This window comes from Anopheles stephensi, unplaced genomic scaffold (assembly GCF_013141755.1).
Source record: "Anopheles stephensi strain Indian unplaced genomic scaffold, UCI_ANSTEP_V1.0 ucontig318, whole genome shotgun sequence".
Taxonomy (NCBI): Eukaryota; Metazoa; Arthropoda; class Insecta; order Diptera; family Culicidae; genus Anopheles; species Anopheles stephensi.
Genome location: NW_023405256.1, coordinates 41814 through 64250, shown reverse-complemented (window position 1 = coordinate 64250; position 22437 = coordinate 41814). Strand labels below are relative to the sequence as shown.

The window sequence follows — 22437 nt, the reverse complement described above, 5'->3', positions numbered from 1 at the left end:
GCGTACCGCATCGTTGAGTCTACAACTGAGGCCAGCAGTCGCCGCTTCGCGCCCTTCGGACCGCTGTGGTTGCGCATCAGTCTGGAGATCGCCTGCGCAACCCTAACTGCCTTCGCCGTGACGTAGTCGACGTGTGGCCTCCAGGAAAGATGATCCTCGAGCATAAAGCCGAGGTATTTGATGGTCCTGGCGGGCCATCTCCCCTCGCCGTCGACCACGACTGGGCAGTTGGTGTTGGTACGCCGCATCGTGGAGATGAGCACGAGCTCCGTCTTTGCTGGGGCGAGCTCAAGGTGGTGCGCCGTCATCCACGCGCTTATCGCCGCTATCGCCGTCTCCGCCGCTTCTGCTGCCGCCTGTGGTGTGGTGCCTTTCGTCAAGACGACGAGGTCGTCGGCAAAGCCCACCACCTCCGTCGTACATCGCGTTCCACAGGGTGGGGCCGAGAATCGACCCCTGTGGAACGCCAGCTGATGTTTTCCGCCGCACCGGTCCCTCGCTGCTTTCGTACACTAGCTCTCGCTCCGAGAAGTAGCTGCGCAGGATTCTCTGGAGCGTCGCAGGAACGCGCATTTCCTGCAGAGCTAGCGCTATCGCCTCGCAACTGGCCGCGTTAAACGCATTCCTGACGTCCAATGCTGCCACCATTAGACATCGAGGGTCCCGCCTGTTGGTGCGATGGAAGGACCGGGCATGCTGGCCCTGCTCCACGACGCGCTGAATCGCCTGCACTGTTGATCGGCCACGACGAAAGCCATACTGGGATGGTGAGAGTCGGGTGTTGTTACTCTCCTCCAGGTGTTCGTTAAGGCGATTGAGGATAAGCCTCTCAAACACCTTGGACACCGATCCCAGCATGAGCAGCGGACGGTGGGAGGAAGCTTCCCCAGGCGGCTTGCCCGGCTTTGCTGCAGAAGGTCGTTGAAAATTCGTGCAAACACTTCCGGGAGCTGGCGAACTGCCGCTTTACTGCTGTATTCGGGATGCCGTCAAGTCCCGGGGCTTTCGAAGACGCCATCCTCGCCACGGCCGAGATCACCTCCTCACTGGTGATCGGTGGTACCGCCTCCACTTCACTGTCCGCCTCAATCGCTGGCCATTCGAACGGTGGATGTGTCGGGAATAGGGCATCGACTATCGGTTGGAGCACTGCGCGATCAGTCTCTGGTGGTGTGCGACTACGCAGCTTAGCCATCACCACCTTATACCCCATCCCGAACACATCATCCTCCACGCTGTCGATCAACTCCTGCATGCATCGATCCTTGCTGTGGAGGATTTCCTGCGCAAGCAGCCTGCGTTGCCTCAGAAGGTCGGAAGATGCGGCGGCCCGATCTTCTGGGGTGGCGGCCCGGTGACGTCGTCCCTCGGCATCTTCGCAGCTCTCTCGCAACCGCTCAATCTCAGGTGTCCACCAATACATTTTCGGCGAGAGGCGGAAAGTCGGCCCGTGAACACGCTGCATATCCCCGTCACAGGCAGCAGTAAGGCCGGCGAGCAGTTCCTCCGGAGTTGAGGCGAGGCTGAAGCGGCTGTTCGAGAGCGCTACCTCAAAGCACTCACGATCAAACTGAGCCGTCTTCCACCTCACTTCTGCATGCCTTGCTAGGCCGCTGGTGTTGTGCGGCCCTCCTCGTCGCTGTTGTTGGTGATGAGGCTGCTGATGACGTCCATGCTGATTTGCTCGCATACTTGGGATGGCCACGCCGAATGTGACATATTTGTGGTAGTTGCCAGAGTATTTTTCGACAATACTCCATCCGTCTGGTACCACGACGTTTGACGAGGCAAAACTCACATCGATTACGCTTTCGCGTGCTACTCCGTTTCCGGCGAACGTTGGCTCACTGCCACGGTTCAGCGTTTGCAGCCCAAGATGGTTAACCGTCCCCAACAGGCACTCGCCTCGCTGTGTGGTGCGGGCGCTACCCCACTCCTCGTTCCACGCATTAAAGTCACCAGCTAAGACCACCGCAGGATGCCCTTCGAGTGCCATCTACACTGCTTCCAGGTAGTCGGTTAACTCTGTAGTGCCTATTCTGGGCGACGCGTAACAACTGGCAAAGGTGATACCCCCGATGGTTGCGACCACCAATCCCGAAGCTGCGCTTCCTCCAAAATGCTGGATGGGATATTCACCTGTTGCGATGATTGCCACACTCTGCTGTACGCAAATCGCCCATTTGGTGTTGTCACGTGGAGGCCTGTAGAGTTCGCTGGCAATGATGACGTGCGCGCCTACCTCCTTTGCCATCTGCAGCATCAATTCCTGTGCAGCGCGGCTTCGCCCGAGATTGATTTGCAGGACTTTCAAGGTTTGCAGTCGAGACTGCCTACCCGGTGCGGGCCCTTGCAGACTGCGCAGCGAATGTCCGCCTCGCAGTCCCGAGCCAGATGGCCCGGCTCCCCGCAGCGGATGCAGGCCGCCGATCGGTCTACCTCGTTGCGACATTTGGCCTGCAGATGGCCGAACTGCAGACACCGGAAGCATCGCTGCAAGCCCATCGTCGCTCGCTGTGACCGGCTGACTGTGCATGAGATGTGGAGTACTTGCACAGTCTTGTCCACCAGCCGCTCCGCCACTCGTTCTGTCACTCGTACTCGGGCCATCTGTCTGCCGTCCCACATCTTGTGCAGCCGAGTTTCCGCCTCGAGCACCGTCTCCTCCGCCAGCTGCGACAGCGCTTCCGCCACGTCTTTGGCAGAGGCCAAAGGGTCCACATTTTCAATGCGCACTTCCGCCATTTCCGTGACCAGACGGCAGATGATGTCGTTGTTCGTGCAGACTACTTGGACACGCTTGAAGACCGCCTCGGAATCTGCCCCAGCCGGCAGATCCATGATAAGTCGGCCACGGGAGGTTCGTCGACCAATCCCCAGCACGCCTTGCAGGTCGGCCAACTCCGGGGCATTACGAACCAACCGGTACATGTCCTCCCATGTTTTGCCTTCGGCCGGCGCAACCTCAATTGCATCCGGCTTGCGACGTTGCTGCCGTTGAGGCCCTTGCTGGTGGTGAAGCTGGGAAGGAGCCCCCGCCAAAGGCCGAGCTGCCGACGAGCCGATGGCTGGTTGCGAAGCTCGTACCTGCTGCTGTTGTTGTTGCTGCTGCTGCGGGGCAGTCAGCTTTCGTGCTGGCTTACGGCGCGCCACTTCAACCCACGAACCGCCATCCTCAGTAGAGGTTGCTGCCGATGCCGATGATATCGCCCTGCTGCAACTGCTGCTGCTGCTGCTGCTGCTGCTCCGGCTGCTGCTGCTGCTGCTGCTTCTTCGGCTGCTGCTGCTTCGCCTGCTGCTGTTGCTGCTGTCGCTGCTGTTGTTGCGGCTGCGATTGTTGCAACGAGCCGGCCTCCGCGGGAATCCCGCTCAGCTTACTGCAGCAAAGCTCAATCAAACGATGAACTTCACTGCGCAGGAGTTGGATTTCCTGCCGGAATTCCATTTGCGCCGCCGACATCGCCCGCTCATGCTCCGCTCGCAGCGTTGCCATCGCCCTTTGGTGCTCAGCAGCCACCGTCTTTTTCTCCTCGTCAAGAGTTTGAACAAGGAGTCGCCAGGTATTTTGCTCATCAGTGAGCTTCTCGACAGTGGCCTTGAGCAACTCGACCACCGTCTGCAACGCCGTTTCCGTCGCGGGGCCCTGCGTCGTAATGCCCGCCGAGGAGTTACCGCCAGTAGTCGCCATCGTCGCTTTGCTGCCTGCCGAGATGCTGCTGTGAGTAAGCAGCACCTTTGGTTCGCCAATCGCAGGTTTCCGAACACCCACGCCCACGTTTGTGTCCACGGACATCGTCCGAGGACGCAGTTGCCTGCTCATGTCAACAATGTGGCACCCTCTAGCGGTGGAGAACGATGCGGCGCGAATCAGGGCTGGATTTTAATCGCCCCTCCGTAGAACCTTGCCGAACACGCCGATGGCAAATCTCCCCTAATTCCCCGAGAAAACCCGTAAAAACCACTTCAGGAAATGGTTTTCCGCATTCGGGGAGGTGGTGGGTGGTGGGAGGGGGTCAGGCTGAAGTTTTCCCCACTCCTTGCCGCAAGACGCGTCGATAGAGGGGTCGTTCGATGTTATCGGGCCGGCAGTTCCCCCAAAACCGATGATGTATTGCCGGTTGCGCCCTCTTGTGGTGAAAATTCTCGCCGCAATGGATGGAGCTCGCCCCTCCGTACAACTTCTCCAAGTACGACGAAGCTCTAACTCCCCTCCTTCTCCGGAATAAGCCCGGAAAACCGCGAATGGTAAATGGGTGGTAGGGGGGTGGAAGAATTTTCCACCAAAACTTCGGGTGCCTCTCGAATTTTTGCGACCCCTTCCAGAATTTTCCGGCAACTTTTAATAATTTTCCCGAAAGTTTGAAAGTTTAAGCTGGGTTGCAGCTGCTCAGGACTTCAAAGGGGGGTGGGGGAGGAGCGGTAATGGGTAGAGTGATGGTTCCCGTTGTTTTCCGAATTTTCCAGCGATTTCGGAAAAATTTATTCTTAAGAAATAAATTTCTTATTTGAATAAATTTGGAAAAATTTCCGACGTGTATACTCCGCTTCAGTCTGTCACTTCGTGTAGACAAGGCATGAGTCCAAATGACGGCGCTGTCAAGACTGTCACCTTCCGAATGACGGCGCTGTCAAAACTGTCACCTTCCCTTGGACGTCAAACCACGCGGTATTTTGCTCCCACAAAAATCAGTGTAAAAAGTGTGAAAATTCACCGATTTTGATGCAGTTTTCGATTTAAAGTGTTGAGTGGTAACCAGTGTACACTTTACAACTGTTTTTTTCCAGATCCGGCGCGATGGAAATGCCGAAATTCCGTGGATGAAAACTGCCTGTATACACCGCCCTGTACCACCCACTATCAAAACAACACGCACTTTTCCTGCACTTGGAGCTGCTTCCTTTCGTCCGGATCCGCGTTTTTCCGCCAGAAAACAGCCGTCCTGCCGTTAATCCGAACGCCTTTCACCCGCTGGATGAAAATTATCGCCGAAAATTATCGCCGAAAATTATCGCCGAATATCGACTGTTTCCTCTTCGCACAGATAAGCAATTTCCAGCTGCTCACACGCATAGATATCACACGCGGCACTTTAAGCAATGGTAAGCTGTCGATTTATAACCGCTTGTGAAGATATAACTCCTTTATCTGTGTTTAATTTCGCCAACTCCACACTATGTGCGATGACGTCCCGACGCGGTTGATCTTTTATGCACGAAAATCAAACGACTTTCACGTTTCTTCCCGTTGAAATATCACTCACAACACTATCCAGCGATGGTAAGCTATCGATATTAACCGCTCATGAGGATATCACTCGGATTTTTCTATGCCTAAACTCGCCAATCACGCCACGTATGCCGCACATACACACGCCGCTACACACATGACGCCACGTATGCCGCACATACACACGCCGCTACACACATGACGCCACGCGGTGCCCGCATTTTTCCTCGCCGTATAAACACTATTTTTCCGCCAATTTTCACTCTTTTCTCGCTCGCTATCGATGAAACTAACGCCTTACTACGCTTTTCTGTGCTTTAACTGTGTTCCGGACACCAAAAATCTTCGAAAACACGACACATCCGAAAAGGGTGCTCCGCACTAACACTATCACACATGAAAACAAGCTTGGCGATTATCGTCCGTTTTAATTGATTTCGCGTCCTAATTTCGCTTTCTTTATATTCTTAATCACTTCCTTTTGCTTTTATGAGCACATTTAATGCGAAATTCGCCAATTTTACGCCACTTTTTCACAATTTATTATCGCCAACGCGGAGCTGTACGTTGTGATAGACACAGGAATAACTGGCTTTTTTTTTGTTCTTTTACGTCGTGGGGAATCTTCTTAGATACGGCTTCTCCATCGAAGCCGCATGCCGGATTTTTACCGACTAAACCCCACGACGTGCGCAGCCCGCATCCCCTCCACAAAGCGCCGCGAGGCATGGTGGAGGGTGGGGTCTGGCCCTTATAACGGGCATTCACGCTCGGACCCTTTGTTCCGCTCTTTGCCATCCAGTGGACGTCGCTGATGTTGGCGCTGTACGGTGATTGGCTCACCACTCTGATGGAGAATGTTGTTGCGCAGCTAGCGGCCGGATGTTGTAGCAGAGGTGACGGCGGCATCTTCGTCCGACGACATAGCCTGTCGCCGAGACTCATCACCTCTGGGTTCGATGCTACGGAACAGTTCGGGCAAAGAAAAGGTCACCTCCTCTTCTTCCTGTTCACGCTGATGTTGCTGCTGTCGAACTCGTGCCCTATGGCGTCGCACCCGCTCACGAACTAAAACCCGCCTCGCAAGAGTTGCCAATGACGGGGGCGATTAAAGAGGGCCGCTACGGCGCCTCTCTTCGCGAGCAACGGCACGAGCAATACGCCGTGCTTCGTTCCGCCGTTGGTTGCGGGCAGTCAACACGGCCTGACGTGCTGTCGGATCCTCCGGTTGACTGGTTGCTGCATTTGTGGCCGCCAAGTTGGCACGTTCTTCATTCCACTGCCGCTGGAGTGTGGAGGTAATATTTGCAGCCAGCTCCGTGATGGTGCTCCACGATCTCTGATCGCGAAGGAGATACGATGCCAGAGTATCTGGGTTCAGGTCCTCGAACCCTCCACCATTCAGGAGCCGATGCCGAACAGCTGCAAAAGCTGGGCAGTGGAAGAAGGCATGCTCGGCTGTATCAGCTTCGTGGGAGCAGCGGGGACACTCCGGAGACGAGGCAAACCGCATGCGACACAGGTAGTCACGGAAAAAACCGTGTCCCGACAATCCCTGTGCCAGAGCGAAGTTTACATCTCCATGTTTCCGCGAGTGCCATTGCTCGATGTTGGGGATGACGCGGTGTACCCAACGAACAAATCGTGAGGCATTCGGCGCTGCCGCGTCAGCATCCCACTGCTCCTGCCAAGCGTGGATCGTAGCTTGGCGTTCTCCCAGCCGAATCTGCGCTGCTGTTGGTGTCCCACTGACGGCTGTGTCTGCTGCAGCGTGCTGCCGATGGTAACAGCAAGCGTCCTCCTTCACCAGCAAACAGATCGCTATTACACCCGCAAGTACTGCAGCTGTCTCGTACTTCACCGTTCTGAATGCGAACGCCGCTTTCAGCAGACACTCTCGTTGTGCGCGAATCAACATCCTTCTGTTGACCTGGCGCTCGACTGCTGCGTGCCAAACAGGAGCGCCGTATCGAAGGATGGAATTGACAACTGACACAAGAAGACGACGCTTGGCGCACTTCGGACCACTGTGATTTCGCATCATCAGCGAGACCGACTTGGCCACACGGAGCGCCTTCGCACAGGCGTGCTCGACGTGTGGTCGCCAGGATAGTTGTTCGTCGACGATGATCCTGAGGTACTTGACCGTCTTCGCAGATCGCAGCTGCGTGTCCAAGACGTCAATGGCGTATCCCTCGGGGTCGGTCCGCATGGTGGAAATCATTACGGCTTCCGTCTTCGCAGGCGCCAATTCGAGCCGATGCGTCGTCATCCAGCTGCTGATGGTGTTCACTGCAGCGGTGGCCAGCTGGGAGGCTTGCTGTGGAGTGGTTCCGGGTATCAGCAACGCAAGGTCGTCGGCATAGCCAACAACCTCCACTCCATCCGGCAGCTCAAGACCCAGTACGCCGTCGGACATGACGTTCCACAGGGTGGGGCCCAAAATGGACCCCTGTGGGACGCCAGCAGATAGGCTCCGCGTAACTGGGCCATCGTCGGTGTCGTAAATAAGCTGCCTGTCCTCGAACCAGCTGGCCAGTATCGCTCGAAGCTGAGCAGGAACATCCTTCTGCTGAAGGGCTGCTGCTGTTGCCGACCAGCTTGACGTATTAAATGCGTTTCTAACGTCTAAAGAAACGACCATCAAGCAACGTTTGTCGCGGCTATTCGTCCGATAAAACAGCATGGCGCGTTGCCCAGTCTGCACCACTCGCTGAACCGCCATGATCGTAGATCTTCCTCTCCGGAACCCATACTGGGCTGGGGAGAGCCGTGGAGTATCGGGATTCTCCAGGTGTACATGGAGTCGGTCCAAAAGCAGTTTCTCGAGGATTTTCCCCGGACCGTCGATCATGCCAAGAGGCCTGACCGAGGAGGATTCTCCAGGCGGCTTTCCCGGCTTAGGCAGCAAGACAAGGCGCTGTCTCTTCCAAGCCGCGGGAAATATACCCCGGTCAAGACACTCTTGGTACACTCTGCGGAAAACTGCAGGATGTTCTCGGATGGCGGTGCGTAGAACAGCATTCGGGATGCCACCTTCCGAGTTGCGAGATTCCCCGCAATGGTAAGCAGTTCTTCCTCTGCTACTGGTTGGATGTTGCTGGTAGTGCTGCTTCCTTCCGCAGGCCATCGGAAGGGCGGGTGTTGTGGGAAGAGGTCGTCAACAATCCTCTTCAGCACTACTGGATCTGATTCAGGCGGGGCACGACCGCCTTATAAACGCGCTTTAAGGATCTTGTATAGATCGCCAAACAGGTGGTCGTTGGCTTGCGCGATCAGATCTGCCATAACATTCTCCTTGCTGCGTCGTATTGCTCGAGTCAGAGCCTTCCTTGCCTCCAGCTTTCTTTCGGCGGCTGCGGCTCTCTCATCCGGATTTCTCCGACTGAGGGCGTACTCGCTAGCGGCCTGGAGAGCATCGCGCAGCGCTGCGATCTCTGCTGTCCACCAGTAAAGCTGAGGCCGGATGTTGTACGACGGGGCTCGTACTCGTTGCATCACCTCGTCGCAAGCTCTGGATAGTCGGGCTACAAGTTGTTCCGGTGATGTGGCGGCTTCAGGGAACCGGACTGCGTCCAACGATATCTTGAATGGCTCGACCTGAAATTGCCGAGTCTTCCACATCTTACCTGCACGTCTCGGAACAGCTTGCTGACGAGATCTTGACGGCTGCTGGTGGTTTCGCCTGCTGGTACTGCTGCTGTTGTTGCCATTAGGTTCAACAGTGAACCTAATGTACCGATGGTCACTGGCCGACGCATTATCCAACACTCTCCAATCTTGATGCGCTAACAAAGGACTAACAAAAGTGACGTCAACGATGCTCTCGCTGGTCACTCCGTTGCCCACGAACGTTGGTCTACGTCCACGGTTGAGCAACTCAAGCTCGTAGCTCTCGTGGTCGTTACGAGTTCAACGCCTCTTTCCTTCGTCCTGGCACTACCCCAGTCCTCATGCCAGGCATTAAAGTCACCCGCCAAGACGACATGCGGATGAGCACGATTTTCTATAACTTGTATGCAAGTTTTCCACGAAAAACTTTTTCCTCTGTGGCAGCCCGCACTTGCCACCATACAAGTTGTTCACTAAATACACTTTTTCACTAATTTTCCGGAAACCACTCAACCGATTTTCACTATTTCACTCTCGCCAGATGCGTCTCTCAATTTCCCGTCGTTTAAGGGGACAACCACCCAAATCGGTAACAAAGCCGAAGATCTGCGCGGCGGGCCGCTGTTCTGGGTGATGGTGGTGGAGATGGGGGACGTCCAGCTCTCCGTTCTTCCCGTTGCCGTGCCCTGGCTGCTCGGCGGCTCGCGTTCCGACGGTCGTTCCGTGCTCGACGGATTTCCGCTCGCCCTGCCTCCAAGTCGGCGACATCCTCCGCATGCTGCTCGTTGCCCTGGGATGCTAGGGCTGCCCGCTCGTCGTCCCAGGCTTGTTGGAGTTGAGCCGTTATCCGCTTTGCCGCTTCGCTGATGCGGCTCCAGCTCTCGGCGTCGCGCAATAGGTGCTGCTGGAGGTTTTCCGGACGGACGGGGTCCGTACTTCCCTCGCCGAGAAGCTGCTGACGGACTTCGGCAAACCTCGGACACTCGAATACTGCGTGCTCCGCGGTCTCTGGGACTCCGCTACACCACTGGCAGTCAGGGGACGATGTAAAGCCATTGTGACACAGGTAGTCCCGGAAGAAGCCGTGTCTGGAGAGGACCTGGCACAGTTGGAAGGAGACATCTCCATGCTTCCTTGACTGCCAGTTGTTGATGTCAGGTAGTACACGGTGCGCCCAACGCGTGTACCGACTGGTGTCGGCTTCTGCATCCCACCGCTGCTGCCATTCCTCAATGGTGGCCTGTCCCTCCTGTTTGCGGATGTTCGCCTTCGTGTCGGTGCGATTGGCAGCACTCAGTCGTTGGTAGACCCGGGCGTCCTCTTCCACCAGCAGGCAGATGGGGGTCAGACCAGCCAAGAGGGTGGCAGTCTCGTACCTAACGGTGCGGAATGCTCGTGCCACCCTCAGTGCCATCTTTCGATGGACACGCTCCAACAAACGACGAGGCTCGCACTTTCTCACTTCGCTGCTCCATATTGGTGCTGCATAGCGCATTACGGATTCGGACACCGAAGCTAGCAGCTTCGCTTTCGACGCCCTTGGTCCGCTATGGTTACGCAGCAACCTGGATGTGGCGTCGGCGATCCTTCCGGCCTTCTCGGTGACCTCCTTGAGGTGCGGCAGCCACGACAGCTTGTCTTGGAGGGTCACGCCGAGATAGCGGATCGAGCGGGTCGAGGTGATGTCCACATCGCCTACTCGGACGGTGATCTGCGTTGGGGCCTTGGTGCTCGAAATGACCACCATTTCCGTCTTCGCCGGCGCCAGCTCAAGGTGGTGTTGAGCCATCCAATCCATCACACCTGTGATGGTCTCTTCCGCTGCAGCTTTGGTCGTCTCGGGGGTTGTGCCGGGGATCAGCAGCACCAGATCATCGGCATACCCTAGGATCTCCGCATCAGGCGGCAGGGCGATGTCCAGCACACCGTCGTACATTGTGTTCCACAGGGTGGGGCCTAGGATAGACCCCTGTGGAACTCCTGCCGTGACAAACCGCACTACCGGGCCATCGGAGGTCTCATACAACAGCTCCCGATCCTGAAAGTAGCTGTGTAAGATGCGCTGGAGGCCTGCGGGAACACCTTTCGCCTGCAGCGCAGCGGCGATGGCCTGCCAACTGGCCGTGTTAAATGCGTTCCTCACGTCCAGCGCAGCTACTAACAGGAACCGTTTGTTGCGTCGGTTCGTGCGACCGAACGACATCGCACGCTGGCCAGCCTCAACGACCCTCTGAATGGCGCTGATGGTTGAGCGCCCTCTGTGGAAGCCATACTGCCGGTCCGACAGTCGTGGTGACTGTGGATCTTCAAGGAACTCGTTCAGCCTGTTGAGAATCAAGCGCTCAAGCACTTTGCCCTGTGCATCCAACATACACAGGGGCCGGTACGAGCTGCTCAATCCTGGGGGTTTTCCTGGCTTCGGGATGAGTACGAGGCGCTGCCTCTTCCACGCTGCAGGAAATGTGCCGTTGACGAGGCAGTCCTGATACAGCGCTGTGAAAACCCCCGTGTGCTGCAAGATGGCTGCCTTCACCGCCGCGTTCGGGATACCATCGAGTCCCGGGGCCTTTTTGTTGGCCATGCGTCGCGCGATGATTTGGAGCTCCTCGTCAGTCACTGCTGCTACTGCTCCTGCCTGCTCGTTTCCCACGATGTCTGCCGCTTCTGGCCAGACGAGGGGCGGGTGCTGGGGGAAGAGATCGGACACTATGTGTTCAAGCCTGTCCCGCTCCGTCTCCGGTGGCGTCCGTCCACCACGAAGGCGAGACAGAACGACGAGATATCCGGCTCCAAACACATTCTCCTCGGCGATGTCGATCAGCTCCTGGAACGAGTTCCGCTTGCTGGCCTTTATCGCCTTCCCCAGCTCCGCCCTCGCTGTGCGGTGTGCTGCTGCGGCGATGCTACGCTCCTGAAGATCGCTGGTCTGCTGCATTCTATCACGGGCGTGTTCGCAGTTCTCTCGCAGCAGTCTGAGCAGCGGCGTCCACCAGTGCAGGTCGCGATGGGGATCACTATGCGACGTTGTGACCCGCTGCATGGTCTTGTCACACGCGGCGAGCATAATCTCGACCATGCTTTCCTGATTGACCGCCCGTTCTGGAAACCGCTCATCCAGCAGCGTTGAGAGGAAGGCTCGCTGCGAGAACTGCGTCATCTTGTACCGCCTACCCGCGTATCGGATGCGCCCCTGTTGTCTTCTCCGTGGTGGTGTATTTTCGTTTGCGACGGGAACCGTGGGGCCAACTGTGTACGTAATGTAACGGTGGTCGGAGTAAGAGTACTCTGCGCACACTTTCCATGTTCCTGGCTGCGCGATGGATAATGTCGCAAACGCCACGTCTACGATGCTCGCTGTTGCCGCTCCGTTGCCATCGAAGGTGTTCGTCGTGCCCTGGTTAAGTGTTGCTAGGTCAAGCTGTTGGATGGCACTGTACAGCTCTTCCCCCCTCTCGGTGTTGCGCTCGCTTCCCCATTCCACGTGCCAAGCGTTGAAGTCGCCGGCTATGACGACTTGTGGGTGGGAAAGCGCCTCAAGTTGTACCACTTCGATGACGCGCTTAAACTCGTCGATGGGCTGACGAGGCGGGGCGTAGCAGCTGATGAATGTGGTGCCGCCGATCTCAGCAGCAATGAGTCCCGGCGTATTGCTGCACCAGATCCTCTGGAGGGGAAGCGACCCAGTAGCGACGATGGCAGCCTTCTTCGAGCAGTCGAAGGCCCATCGACCGTTGTTGGCAGGCGGTCGGTACAGCTCCGACAGCAAGAGCACGTCCACTTTCTTTTCTCGGGCAGTCTGGAGGACGATATCCTGGGCCCTCTCTCCTCTGCCCAAGTTCACTTGTAATACGCGCAGCTGTGGGGTCACACCAAGGCCGACCGGGCGCAGTCAGTGTGACCAATTGTGTGTGGTCCACCACACTTTATGCACTTTGTTGGCGAGGTACAGGCCTTCGCCGTGTGCCCCGCCCCGCCGCAGCGTATACACTTGTTCTGCCGGTCTTCGGGTGAACGGCAATCACGGGCTCAATGACCTAGCTCGAGGCAGCGATAGCAGCGAACACGCTCTCGAGGGGTCGGTGGCACGGCTTTGACCTTGCTGACGCAAAAGCCCAGCTTGATCTTGGTGCCCTCAAGCTCCTTCGCAAACTTCGCGGGCAGTCGCACGTACGCGCGCTGGGTGCCGTCAGCCATCTTGGTAATAGTGGTGGAGACAATACCCGCTCCCGACTCGAAGTTGCTGTCGAGCAGCGAAGTGAGGTCCTCCTCTTGGGCTAGCGGATCGACGTCATGGACTACTACTGACGCCATTTCCGTAACATGCCGGCAAACTCCAGCACTGCCCACGATGGCTCGGATCTGTTGCAACATGAACTGCGCATTCGCTTTGCGGCTGAGTGTGAGTCGCAGCAACGACTTGCTGGTGCGGCGGCTCAAGACGACATGGTCCTTCAGCGGCTTGTACTGCTCGTCGGTCCTGACTGCCGTTTGTACTAGCAGCAGGAGGCTCTCCCAATCCTGGCCTTCATTGGGCGACACCTCAATGCGCTCAGGCTTAGTCAGCTTTCTTTGTTGTGATCGCTGCTGCTGTGGGTGCAGTTGTTACGGACGATGTTGCTGCTGCTGCTGCTGCTGCTGTCGTTGCTGACGAAGCTGTGGTGGCACATAGCGCTCGCCTTGTTGTCGTTGCTGCTGCTGCTGCTGCTGCTGCTGCTGCTGCTGCTTCTGCTGCTGCCGCTCACGTTCTCGCCGCCTCAACCGCTGCTGACGCTTCCGGTCCCTCTCCCGGTTGCCGCCGTGCCCCGTTGGCTGCTGGGAAATTTCGATCGCTGCAGTCTGCAACTCGAGCACCGAACGAGTGCCCGTGTGCAGCAGCTCGTTCTTGCGACGAAGTGTCGCATTTTCCTCTCGGCAAAGTCGCAGCTCCTCCAGCGTCGTCGTAAGCAGAGCGCCAATGCTCTGCATTTGTGCCATCAGCAGGGCATGGCTTCCCGCGTCGATGGGCACAACAACTGCCTCGTTGTCCGGAACAACTGTTGGTGGCTCTAAGTCCATGGCCACTTCCATTGTTTCGCGCTCCGACGACGATTCCGGCATCGCGATGACAGTGCTGTTCATCTCGTCGTCGTCGCTTGAGTAACACATCTCCATCAATGGCGTGGCCGGACGATCGATCATTGTTGGCTGCGCCACTGCCACCGAACCTTTTCTGGGCCGTAGCTTGTACGGCACACTCACTTGCTTGGGTTGATCGTCTTCATCCATCCCCTGCGTCTCAAGTTGTGGCTGGGTAATACCCAGAGCCACTAGCTCCACTCCTAGTTTGCGAAAATAGCCAAAAACCGCAGAAGATCCACCACGACAGGGTTTTTCGCCTCTAGGAGGAGGATGGTGGGTGGTGGGGGGATGAGGTGGTGTTTTCCCCACTCCTCTCGACGAGACGCTTCGATCGATGTGTCACACGATGGTATTCAGCCGGAAAAGTTGGTGCCCCCAAAAATGGGTTTTCCGGCTGGTGTGCCCTCAACGATGGAAAATTCGGCGTTCTGAGGGGGGGGTCTGGATGCGGTAATTTACGCCGAACAATTCCTCTGAACACCCCGAAGACGCCTGACCACTCCTTCCCCGGGAAAATCGGGAAAAACCGCGAAAAACCGATTTCGAGCAGAGTTTTCCGGCTCTGGGGGGGTGCTGGTGGGTGGTAGGGGGGCGGAGTGATGTGCTTCGCCCTTGTCTCGCCGAGTTGCGTCGACGGAGTGGTCGGGTTGGGGGGTGCGGCCGGAAAATTGGGAAAACCCAAAAAAGCGCTTTTCCGGGCCTAATTCCCCCAAATGGCGTCCGATCGTCTCCGGTCCAACGGCGACTAGGTGTAAAATGCTGCTCCGCACAACTCCACTGAAGACCGCAAAGCTCTCATTTCCCTCCTTCCTCAGGAAAAACGCGAAAAATCGCGGAAAAGCCGGTTTTTTTCGCTTCGGTGGGGTGGTGGGTGGTGGTAGGGGGGCGGGCTGGTGTTCCTTTGCTAGGTCTCGCTGAGCCGCGTCGACTGATACCCCACTTGCCTGGGTGCAGCAGATATTGTGGCAAGGGGGGCTGCCCGGAAAAACCCTATTTTCCAGGGGGGGGGTGGGGGAAAACCCTTACGGGGGGGTCTTCTACGACCCAATCGGGCCTCGGCCCACGAAGAAACCCCTATTCGGAAACGCCCCGTTTTCCCGGTAGGGTCGGAAAACTCCTAAGGTGATTGCTTTTCCGGCTGTGGCGCCGCCTGGTGATGGAAAACGGTCCGGTTTTCCACGGGGGTGGGTGGGGGGCACCCGCCCGAACAACTCCCTCGAAGATCCGGAACCGCTGTCTCCCCTCCTTCCCAGGGAAAACTCGGAAAAACCGTTGCCGGGAAGGGTTTTTCCGCTCTGTGGGGGTGGTGGTGGGTGGTAGGGGAGCGGGGTGATGTACTTCGCCCTTGTCTCGCCGAGCTGCGTCGTTGGAGGGGACGGGTTGGGGGGTACGGCCAGAAAATTGGGAAAACCCAGAGACACTTTTCCAGGCGCAACTCCTCCAAATGGCGTCCGATCCGCGTTTCTTAGCTTTACAGTGACAAGTGACGGGTGGCAAGTGACAGCTTGAACTTTAAACGGGGGTGGGGGGCGAACGGGTGGGTGGAAAAATTCGGATCCGGCACAGAAAATTTTCTGCTGATTTTCCTTATCACCTCCACTACTTTTCCGAATTTTCCCGGGCAATTTTCTAATTTTCCCGCCTACTTTTAGTGTTTTGAGCCGAAACTGAATACGAATCTGAATCAGATTCAAGCCCACGTCGATGGACTGACGTTTGCAGGGGGAAAACGGGTGGGCGGAAATCCGTGGAAACACTTTCGAAAATTATTTCTCCTCGTCCTCAACACTTCCCGACACTTTTCCGAATTTTCCAGGGTCGTCCTCTAATTTTCCGACACTTTTCACAATATATTTGTGATTCAACTCAGATTCAACTCAGTTGCACCTTTGGGCGCGGGTGGGGCGGAAACGGGTGGGCGGAAAAATACGGAGTTGGCACAGAAAATTATTGGCGAATTTTCTCCACCACATAAAATCCTTTTCCGAATTTTCCGGTGAAATTTTCCTTATTGTTAAAGAAAAAATTTCGAAATGTCACCAATTTTTGTCTTGCCCATCACTACAAAAATCGTGTCAAATTTTGTCAGATTTTGCCCACCACTAAGGAAATTGTCAAAAATTGTTTCCCGATTTTGTCACCACTTTTTTCGCACATTTTTACGCTTTTTTCACTATTTGTTAACCGATTTGAGCCCGGTATTTTGCATATAACAGCTAGCACTGACTCCCACGCACATTTTAAGACCACATCCGGTCGGATCCGGACAAAATTGGCCGAGATATTAGAGATCCGGCAAAGGAAGCCACGCGGAAGCGTCACTTTCCGGATTTTCCCACGCTGTTTTTTCGGTTCTACTGGACCGATTTTCATCCGGTTTTCACATACACCCACTAAACACAACACGTTCTTTCGTTTAAGACCACTTCCGGCTGGATCCGGACAACTTTTTTGCACATGTCAAAACCTCACTCGTTGTTGTTGCTGTAATGGTATGGAACTTTTAAAACACTTTTTTTCGGCGCAGAAACGGCCGGCATCCATCGTTTTTTGCACTAAGTCGGTTCACTGGCACGCACTCTTGCTGTTTCAGCGAAAACCGCGTGGAGATTGGTTGATTGTGACCTCCAAATGAGTGAAAAACACCCCCCATACAAAATGTATGGGGACTTGTTGACACTTAAAATCACCACTTTTTTGACGATTTTGGATCTGTTTTCACTTGATTACACAGCACTGGCACGCACTCTTGAGATTTCAGCGAAAACCGCGTCGAAATCCGTTGATTTAAGCGTCCGTTTCAGCGAAAAACACCCCCATACAAAATGTATGGGCACTTTGTTTACACTATAATTTTGCCAATTTTTCGCCGATTTACACTCTGTTTTCACTTATAATCGCTAAATTGCACCTTCTTATTGCTTTAATGACACTTTTTGCGTGATTTTTAAGCACTTTTACTCCTTTTTTTTTTGCACAAAAACATAGCGCGCACGGAGACAGTACTGCCCAACTGACATCTGTTATACAAAAAAGGCTAAATCTCAAAAAAAAATTGCCCGATCCTCGCCATAACTGCTCGCTTCGTGCGCGAATGCTCGTTACGCTCTTAGAGCAGCTCAGCACCATACCAGTTTGCCGTTGGAACGAGCAGCACAGCACACACCCGTTCGCTCTCGCGTGCAGTGGCGCTCAAACATTTTCTCGCTTTCCGCAATGTGCCGTGCACTGCTCGAACCATGATCCTCCGCTTGAGAGCCCCTGAGTGCGAGAGAGCGAACACACGTGTGCAGGGGCGCTCGAACTGTTTCTCGCGCGCCGTTTTGGTACTGGCATGCAGCGCGCATTTTAGAACCGCCTGGACACCCCTGCAAATTTTTGTTTCTCTCTTTCTTTATTCGCTCTCCCCTGAGCACGCTGAGCGACAGTCGTGTTCTGAATGTGATGGGGGGAGGATGTCGCACGCGCACGGATAAGCCGAAGCGCATGACCCGGTGTTTGAATGCAGATGGTGTTAGGATTAATCGTGTATTTGCGTGTAGGTGAGCTGCGGTAGCCTGGAGTTTCACTCGGTGATGATCGATTCGTGTTTGCCGCTTCCCGAAACATGTTTTCTGCGAGAGATGAGGTATGGTTCAGCATCTCATGTACGGCGAAGAGCATCATTTCTCAACTCACAATCTTGTTTTTTCCCCCTAAAGGAACACTGGCGAACACGAGGAGTGCAACGGAGAGAAAGAAACATGAATGGGTTTGTTGAATAAATAAAAAATCATTCATTCATATCACAATCTAATCCGAGTGTTATTGTTTGCTTTGTTTTGATTTGCGCTGCCATAGCGCCTCTGGCCTATGACAGCTTGGATCCGAAGGAAATGGGTGAAAAAACTACGTGAAACCACGCGTTCGAACTGTTATAATTAGCTAAATCTGCTGCTCTCTAAGGCAAGATTAAGCATCGAGATTTAGCTAAAAGAACTCGAAAACAGCTATAAGCCTGCTATAAAATGTCAGTTGGGTGCTCGCTTCGAGCTGTCAAACGCCACACACAGCCCACTGGTCCTGTCGAGCAGTTTCCGCACAAGGTCCTCAGCTTTGTACCCAATTTTGTGCTCGTGTGCAACATTCCATATTGCTATCCCTCTTTGCCAGTACGGCAATGATCTTCTGTGCTGCTCTGTCAATTCTTCCACAGCCTGTGTCCATGTGTATACGTGTGTATGCCACTGCTCGACCGTGTAAACGCGCGGTATTGGTATGTATTGTCGCGTCGGTGTAGACTTGACAGGTACGGTGCCGGCACGGAAACAAACCATGGGCCGCAGTAGCTGTTATGGATTAGAATTGTGTTAAGGCAAAGCAAATTTGCCAGCCAAAACATCCGCGTCACGTCGAGATCGCTCCTGTATCGGAGGGACCGTCGCATTAATCAATTGTGTTAAAAATTTGCGGGAAAAACGTAGTGCAATGAAAGCCTTTGGCTCTCTTACGGAGCCGGCGTAGGAAGCTTCCGGATGTGTTTCGGAGCCGGCATCGGATACTATCGGAGTGTTTAAAGAGGCGGATGAGGTCTCTGAGGGCCAAAGCCTCTTTTAATAAATGATTTAAAAAAGAGCTGTTTTGTTTGTGAAGCAAATAGTGGCAAGGCGAAAGAAAACACATATCACAATACATACAAAAAGCGTGATCACACACACATGTATACCCCTGGAGCGCAAACGCTCACACACACCACCCCATAAGCCCGAATCCGAACGTCCTCAGAATGTCCTCAGCCCATGTAAAAACGTCCTCAATTTTGTATGGCCGGCGGGCTTGTGACACAAAATTAGGACGTTGCATGCGGATTCGAGCACTTGTATGACGAGTGGGTACAAGTATGTCCCGTCTACGGGGCGCTTTACAGAAAGAAAACGTGTGCAAGTTGAAAGAGAGATTTTATTCAGCTGTACTCTAAACGTTGTTTATAGTTCATACTTCAGTTCTCCAATGACATCCGTTAATGTTCCGTTCTTGAAATCTCTAACACTCCTCCTTAAGCTGATGCCGTAATCCAATCAATCTCTACAATCTCTACCACAACGAAAGCATTTATTATCTCGATGCCTTGCTGGTGAAGAACGCGTAGACAAACGCTTGCTCTTTCTTACTGGCGTTCTATCCGACGACTTCCACGATGTGCGTTGCTTGAACGCTGCCAATTTCGATGATCCTTGCATTTCTCTGCATTCCTGCTCCGATGCTTCCCAACTTCTTCCAATCTCACAAGCTTTTTCAAACGTGAGATCACCTTCTGCTAGGAGCTTGGTTCGCAACCCGGAGTTTTGCAATCCTGCGACGAATCGATCTCGTAGCTTGCGACAAAAACGTGCCGAAATCACACGATTGTGATCCCACATAACCTCCTTACGACCACAAAGTCTGATATAAGTCGGTAGATTTTAGCTTGTACTGACTATCCGACTTTGTGGTCTTAAAGGAAAATTGGTTCCGAGACGTGCTATTTTATCTCATGTCGGCAAAAAAAAATTATGGGAGAAAAATAAATTGTTGAAATATTTCTGAAATGACTGGAAATGTTTCACCTTTTAACTGATTTTTGAATGATTTCATCAGCTTCGATTTTTTTTCCCAATTCGTTCAGTTGCCTTTTTTATTTATCGAAGAATGCTTTGAAAACTTTTGCTTCGTCAATTGACAATTGTAGGCGTGCTTTGGTGCATATTGCGTGGTGTAGGTTTTGTTGTTTATAAAAGTGCATTTTTGACTTAATTAACTATGATCTTGTTTTTCAATTGGTTGTAGTGAAATGTCACACGAAAATTACGCACGTTACTGGAAAAAGAGTGGCATTTTGTATAGAAGGAAAAGGCAATTAGCAGCACTCAGAGAACAGTGCGATTCTGTCGGAGTGTCAACCTTTGACCACACTGTTCATGGGAAGTTTTAGTCCTTCTTCTATTTGTCCTCTAGGATGAGATGAAATTGTGATTCATGTGCTGATATTCTGATTTATTTTTAGATGCGGTTGAATCTGCCATCGACGATACATCTGCCATCGACGTAGAAGACCATATCGCTTCTTCTTCTAGTTCTAGTCGGTGAAAATTACCATGAAATGTAGGTATTGTTTTTTATTCTTTCGACGGTGTCTTGCCCGCGCAACGTGTGTAAGAAGGAGAAAAAGCATAGCTTCGATGTGTTCGATTGTTGTGTCAAAAAACTTATCGAAAGTCAACGAATAAAAGTCTAAAAAATTTTGAACGAATAATTTAAATTGTTGATTTATTTCATTTCAAAAGTGGTTGGATGAAACGTTTCAAAACTCAGTTGAAAAATTTCGGGACCGTGAATGAAACATTTCACATTTATGGTTTGTTTGTTATAATTATGGCACGCTTTTTTTTCATCCACGAAGTCTGTTAATTACTGCTGTAAGTGTACATATAAGTCTACATATACGACTCCGTATATAGGTCGTAGTAAGGTCGGATATCGCTTTTTGGTTATGTGGGATAACGCTTTTAGCTCGATGATGAACTCCGTTATTGTCTGGTTTGCTGCTTGTTCGCACTTGTGGTACTTGCAGCGTTCGGCTATTATGTTGTCCTTTGGCGCCAAATGCTGCTTCAGCAGCTCGATCTGGTTCTTATACGTATTTGAACACGGATCCTCTGGCGAACATATTCGATTGGCTATCGAATAAAGTGACGGTCCAGCCATTTTCACTAACATTGGCACTTCACTGCTTTCTTCCACATCATTACTACACTACCGATACTGATCTCCGACACGAGATTTACCGACAAATCGACGGATGAACTGCTTTACTATCGATTAACTTCACACGATGTACACAAAAGCAAAAGTTCCGTTCCGCGTTTATCCTTTTTAATCCTCGTCGCCAAAATTATGTTATGGTTGCGGGTAGTTACGGTGTGTTGATACTTTACTTTATGACATATAACGGAGAAAGAACGGTATAATCTGTTCGACGAGGGCTTTTATACTAATGCTACCTAAGATGTACGTGTGTTCAAGGTGGAGCGCTTACTACTTCTTAGGCTACTATTGCTAGTAATAGTTCAGTATATAACAGATAGATACGTGGTACGCGAAGTAGAAGGATGTCAACTCACACAGTTACCCTACGAAGGGGTTCTCGAAGCCAATAAGTTAAGATGTTGGGCTGAGCCCACCGGATAGTAAATTGAGGGCAATTTATTTTCAGGATAGCCGAGTTGTAACTTCCGGATGAATGTTACCCATTGTGTACATACCGTATGGCAACCGAATGACAACTTAACTGACAACCGACGACTGGCTTATGGTGCAACCTGGGCAAGACGAACTGTCAGTGTAAATGAAGCCATTCTGCCGCGCGTTCTCTTCCAGTTAGGACCGAACAGAAACCTTCCGTCTCCTAAACATACGCCATAATTCCTTCCGAAAGCCTTCCGTGGATGTAAATCCGTTGTGATAACCGTCCGCCATCCGGTTTGCCTTCGATGAACATGGTTCCGGTTCATTTTATGAGCAGGGTTCATTCAAAATGTAAACAAACAGAATCCAAACATAAACAAGTTATCCTCGAAATAGTTTGGAATTTCGTAAATCTGTTCGAAGAAATATCGTTAACGAATATATTTACCGAAACATTTACGAAAACAGGGAGACAAGATAACTTAGGAAATGGTGCTGGTGCTCTGTCAAATCCACCGAAATTCACCTTCCAAATACATACACCTTGTTCTAAATACACACACCTTGCTCTAGATACATACACCTTGGTTGTGCCTGGGCAGTTATGTCACTGTAGCAGTGTCGAGCTGTCATCCGGTGCGCCTGGCACTCTGTGCAAAGTGCGCTCTGTTTTTATATTGTTAAAAAAGTGGGTCAAAATTGTGCTTGATCCACCAGATATTATGCAAAATGGAGGTAAAATGGCAAGTTTTACAGTACAAAAGTGAAAACGGCTCCAAAATCGGTGAAATAACGTGTATATAAGTGGCCTATGGTTCCAGCACATAAGTGCGGTAAGCAGACTCAGATGGACACAGTTTTCCCGGTGATAGTGAACCGATCGGAGCGCGGTTTGTGTTTCAGTTAAGTGATAAATGGCCAATAAAGTGGTTTCAGTGAAGAAACGGTGCATTTCCGCTGCTTTAAGGACGAAATGTAGCGCGTGTAGGCCACACCACCACCAACAACAACAACAACAAGCCGTCAAAGTTGGTTGGCAAATAATTTCCCGGGTTTGGAAGTGAGTGAAAACGGTCGATAAGGTGGCCAAAATGTGCGAAAGCTACGTGGTCCAAAAAGTGCATCAGTGGTGGGGGTGATGCAGTGTCGGGTGTGTGTTTTTGCGGCCAATTTCACACGGATCTGTCCGGAAGCGGTCCTTTCCGGTGTGGTAGTGTGCAATCAATTCATCGAACCCAAAAAACCGCAGTGAAAAACGTCTTAAGGGGGCTAATTAA

The 22437-nt window shown here is 52.9% G+C and overlaps 1 protein-coding gene and 1 long non-coding RNA gene across 2 annotated transcripts; one reads left to right on the top strand and one right to left on the bottom strand.

Annotated features, from left to right (window-relative positions):
- Positions 1 to 288: 288 nt before the first annotated feature.
- Positions 289 to 1996, bottom strand: LOC118516547. The gene is made up of 2 exons (XM_036062493.1): positions 1048 to 1996; positions 289 to 908 (listed from the first exon to the last, which is right to left on the bottom strand). The coding sequence occupies exons 1-2, from the start codon at positions 1994 to 1996 to the stop codon at positions 289 to 291; spliced, it is 1569 nt and encodes a 522-aa protein (XP_035918386.1).
- A 17591-nt stretch (positions 1997 to 19587) lies between these two features.
- Positions 19588 to 20228, top strand: LOC118516546. The gene is made up of 2 exons (XR_004907906.1): positions 19588 to 19690; positions 19763 to 20228. It is a non-coding gene; the product is annotated as an uncharacterized LOC118516546 (long non-coding RNA).
- Positions 20229 to 22437: the final 2209 nt, after the last annotated feature.

Excerpts from the sequence above, each read along its gene's own strand:
- LOC118516547 (XM_036062493.1), bottom strand. The coding sequence starts at position 1,996 with ATGGCACTCGAAGGGCATCCTGCGGTGGTCTTAGCTGGTGACTTTAAT. Across the intron at positions 909-1,047 it reads GGCGGTACCACCGATCACCA|CAAAGCCGGGCAAGCCGCCT; the intron begins GTGAGGAGGTGA and ends GACCTTCTGCAG.